At 38.4% G+C, this 4,615-nt stretch overlaps 1 protein-coding gene across 1 annotated transcript; it reads right to left on the minus strand.

Annotated features, from left to right (window-relative positions):
- Nucleotides 1-3,295: 3,295 nt before the first annotated feature.
- On the minus strand, nt 3,296-4,388 carry LOC114261949 (17.3 kDa class II heat shock protein). The gene has a single exon (XM_028202275.2). The coding sequence runs from the start codon at nt 4,018-4,020 to the stop codon at nt 3,523-3,525; it is 498 nt and encodes a 165-aa protein (XP_028058076.1). The 5' UTR covers nt 4,021-4,388; the 3' UTR covers nt 3,296-3,522.
- Between the last annotated feature and the right edge of the window lie 227 nt (nt 4,389-4,615).

Genomic DNA, 4,615 nt, shown 5'->3' on the forward strand with positions numbered 1-4,615 from the left:
AGTTCTTTCGATATTCGATCAATTTGATTTTTTACAGTATTATATACACGACAAATTCTAAAATGTTAACGGTTCGGATTATCGAAATGGAACCTAAAAGTAGACCCGGTGACCCATCAAGTAAGGAGTCAAGGCCGGGATCCTTGCTAAATTGGATGATCCTGGTGATGGCAGTTAGATTGGGTTGAAGGAAAGGAATCTACTGGAATATAATCAACTAATATAAAGTTACTGCATTTAATATAATTTAATTGGTTTGAGTGCAAATCTTTCACTCTGGTAAAATATAACATGTTGTCGAGTGTCCCTTTTTTGTTTTGATTAATACTGGGAAGCACTAAAAATGGAGCACTAGGGGAGCACAAATGAGGTGGCTCCCCCTTGATGTGATGGTTATCTCTTATGTTTTCTTTTTCTTTTTTTACATTTTCTTAGTGGTATATTTTTTAGTGGTCTCAATCAGTTTTGTTTTGTTTTCCCAATAAGTAGCTCTATTATAGAAAAATTCAGAAGAGGTGCAGCCCTGTACACATTGAAGTCTTTGTTTGCTTTTCCTTCTCCCCATAGACGCGCCTGTATCCTGTTATGAGCCCAAGAAACATGCCAAAATGATCAGGTCTAGCGGAACCAAAGAGTAAGATTCTTATTATTTATCATTAATTTTTCATGATCTTGATGCTTTAGTATATTAATTTTTATTGGTCATCTTGGTCCAACGCTGATAGTTTCGTAGGCCCTGAGATTCTAAAATGTTTCTTCGTGTACAGGGTACCTTAATAGGTCGAGGTGCTGTAGAGCTTTGTGATGGAGGACCGCCTGTAAGAACCAGATTAATAGGAACTTTACTAGTTTACTAAGTTTCTTATTTATCTGTGATCTTCTGAGCCATCCTTATGTAATACATTTTGCGTTTGCATTATATGCACCATTGTTTGATTGAAAATGCTGCTTTTAGTGGAAATAACACACAAAAGATAATTAATGCAGTAAACGAAATAGCTGAGACGGCTTAACTATTTATTGTCTTACAGATGGGAGGGGTTGTTTAGCTTTCTGTCGCAATATTGTTTGCATTGTTTTCTCACCTTAGTTGACATACATCCAAAGTCTAGACTGCTAACACTTGTTCCAGCCAGATAGGGAGGATGATACAACTGCCCTCATCCCACTCAGACCTGTTTTGGTGATAAGGGTTTGGAGGGTATCTGGACTTGGCGGTCACTTCTCGTCTCATCTCTTATTCACTTATCTTATTCAATATTCACATCCCATCATTCTTCACTTCAAATAAGCTACAATGGGAACTTTCGCTACCTTACTGTGCAAATGGTTATCTCCTATTCTCCTTGTAGTGATTTGGAAACAGATGAAAACTTAAAATGTTAGATCTTGTGAAATCTGGTTGCCCCTCATCCTTGAATTTAAAACTTTCTGAATTTATCCTCAGTTTTCAACAGATACTATGGCCGTATCTTTTGCATGTAGCTTTCTCTAGTAACTACCATTTTTATTGAAACAAGTGTGCATGTTTTTTGTTCACTTGTTGAATTTAGGAGTTGTGTGGCTCATTACTCCATACTTCTTATTGTAACCTGGATTCTGTTTGTTGCTGCTGTAACTCGGTTGTTATGTTCATGTATTATGCATATGTTGTGTTAGGTTTATGAATTTTTCTGTAAATTGTAGATCATCATCTTTATTTTGATGTATTTGCTCCATTTATGTAAATTATTGTGCATTCTTTATTTTATACTTTGGTATAACCACTTTGTTTGCTGTCATATCTGATTGAGGCTCGACTATCAGAATCATTGTTTCTCTCCAGAATATTGCTGGATTTGTAGAAAAATGTAGAGCTTTCTTCTAATGCTTAATAATGAACTCCCTCGTCAGAGGAAATCAACTCGCAAGCAACAGTTGAGTAAGTTATGGAACCTGATGCTTATCATGGTGAGTTGGCAGAGTTTTACATCCTTCTCGATTGCTCGTCTTCATCTTCTTTGATATTTTATCGTCTCTTGACTACTTGGCAACTTGCACACAGTTTGATATTGCAGCATGCTTATATCCGTTGTCCATATTATCTTTGTATATCAACAGTTTGAAAACGATACTGTTTTAGTGCCAAAGGAAACATCCTGTTTCAGGTTTTATCCAGATGGGGCACTCAGACCAGTTTTGCCCCCTCACCGGTAGATCTCTGAACTGAAGGTTTGATTCCGTAGTTGTAGTTGAACATGATCTATTTCCTAATCCGCCTAGATTGCATTTCTTTAACAAGAACCAAGAACTTCAAACAAAGAAGAACAAGCCTTGTATATATGCATTACTTGTCCTGTAATGATCAGGCAAATCATTTGATTAGCTCATGTTTCGCTTCAGACATTCATCTACTTCTGCTTCTTCCTCTCCATGTCTTGGAGATTTTGTTAAATTACTAACCCGAACCACTTTAGGCCAATTCAGATTACAAAGAGGCATTGCGGTCAGGTAGTTTGAAGAAAACAGAGCTTTGAGTGTCAGACTAGAATCTTTGTTGTCCTGCATAACTATCCCGACATTCAAATCTGTGCCAACAGCAGCTGTGCAATCAGCAAAAGCTCCTACTTGCTACCCAAAGCCTTAATTTGAGCATTGCACTAGCACATCAGTGTGCAGACAAAGCTTTTACATTGAGGACTGGATTGGCTTGAAGACCTTGGACAGAGCTGGGAGAGTCAAGTACATCAGTGTGCCCGGAAATCATATCAAAATGTCCAAAAATGATATGATAAAAGTATATTGTCCCTTACTTGAAGGGGTTTGGGCATCTAAAGAGGGTCGACGAAGTTCAGAAGTTAAGTAAACAAAGGTTGTTGGGAAGGGAGGGATAATCCTGCAGTAATGCAAAGCCATACAAAAGCGCAAAATTTAACATCCGTCACACATCAGCTGCATTTATAATTGAAGGATGAGTTTCAGTCAATGAGTTTTTTTGAGAGCAGCCTGATTATTTATTTATTTATTATTATTTAATTTTGATCAGTTTCATTCAACGCTTCTGGGTTCTGTTTTGTGCTTTTCACATGCACATGTCATACAATGACGGAGGTAATTCTACTAGTAAATCATTTTGCTCGAGTTTTTAAAATTTTTATACGCAATCCTTCAATTATTAAATTATCCATATTTCTGGGTTAGATAATTTTGTGGATTCAAAGGCTCAACCATGGAAACAAACAAATGAGCTAAAATCACAATAAAAAAAATAAAAAATAAAAGAAACAGGCATAGCTACAAAACAAAGAAGAGAAGATAAAGGCAAGTTCCTAATAGATAATAGCATAATTTTAATATTCCATCATCAACAAAAGCATAGTTACCGACTCACTGCACGATCATCACCCATTATAAACAAACAGCATATGAAAGCTTGGGGTTGATCCCAAAACACAAACGGCCTAACATAAGATAAGAAGAAGCACAAAAGAAAAGAGAAAAAAACCACAAACACTCGGGAATTAAACCCATGACCCTGAATTTTCAAGCGATCTTGACCTCGATTGTCTTGGGCTTCTTGGGCTGAGGAGGAGGCAACTTCTCCACGGTCACAGTGAGCACACCGTCCTGACAAACAGCAGAGATCTGATCAGTATTAGCATTCTCAGGCAACAAAAACTTCCTCATCAACTTCCCAACCCTCCTCTCCATCCTCAAATACTTAGCCCCATCTTTCTCCTCCTCACGCTTCCTCTCTCCGCTGATCACAAGCAGATTGTCGTCCTCCACCTGAACCTTGATGTCCCCTGACGTCAGCCCAGGCATGTCGATGATGAACACGTACGAGTTCGGGTACTCCTTCACGTCCGCAGGTGTCGCCGCCATGGCCTTGGCGTCGCGGACGTAGTTGCGCGACGCTGCGTTCACCGACTTGTCAGTGGAAGCTGCGTCGGCGGAAGCTTCGGCTGCGGCAGCCACATCCATCATGTGCTGGAGAGTGTGGAAGATTGGGGAGTCCAAACCCACTAGCCTCAAATCCATTTTTTGATGAATTGGAATTGGAATTGGAATTGGAATTGGAATTGGAATTGTAATGAAGTGAAATTGTTTCGAATTTTGGTTGGTGTCTTGTGTTGTATTGGTTGAGTTATTGAGTGTAATATATATATTAGGGAGGCGAAGGATTTGAAGTTTCTAGACAGACCGAGAAGGGAATGGGCACAAGTTCCGGAAAGTTCTGTAATTTTCTTCTGAAATTTCTGGAGAAATGAGGAAGGTTGGGACACGTTCTAGAATTTATAATACGAGCCCAAAAAGCCCATCTTTAAAAAATTTCTAATCCAAACTTAGCCCAACTCAATTCAATAAAACCTTATCCAATGAATTACATGCAATCCATTAGTAATTTTAGTTCAACCACGAACTAACAGATCTTTCCTTATATAACCGATAATAAGAAGGGCACTCAGCCCAACCGGTCTAAATTTGAAAATTTTAAGAAAATTGTCTCAAATTCTTTTTTTTTTCTTTTTGTTTAATTTACTATCATCGTCTATCTGTCCATCTATTTAACTATTTGCCCATAATTGAGGGACAAACACGGGTCTAGTCCTAGCCCATAGGCCACCATATGCCC

Source organism: Camellia sinensis, chromosome 4 (genome assembly GCF_055761805.1).
Source record: "Camellia sinensis isolate YWXY chromosome 4, ASM5576180v1, whole genome shotgun sequence".
NCBI lineage: Eukaryota > Viridiplantae > Streptophyta > Magnoliopsida > Ericales > Theaceae > Camellia > Camellia sinensis.

Coding starts and splice junctions, on each gene's coding strand:
- LOC114261949 (XM_028202275.2), bottom strand. CDS start 4,020: ATGGATTTGAGGCTAGTGGGTTTGGACTCCCCAATCTTCCACACTCTC.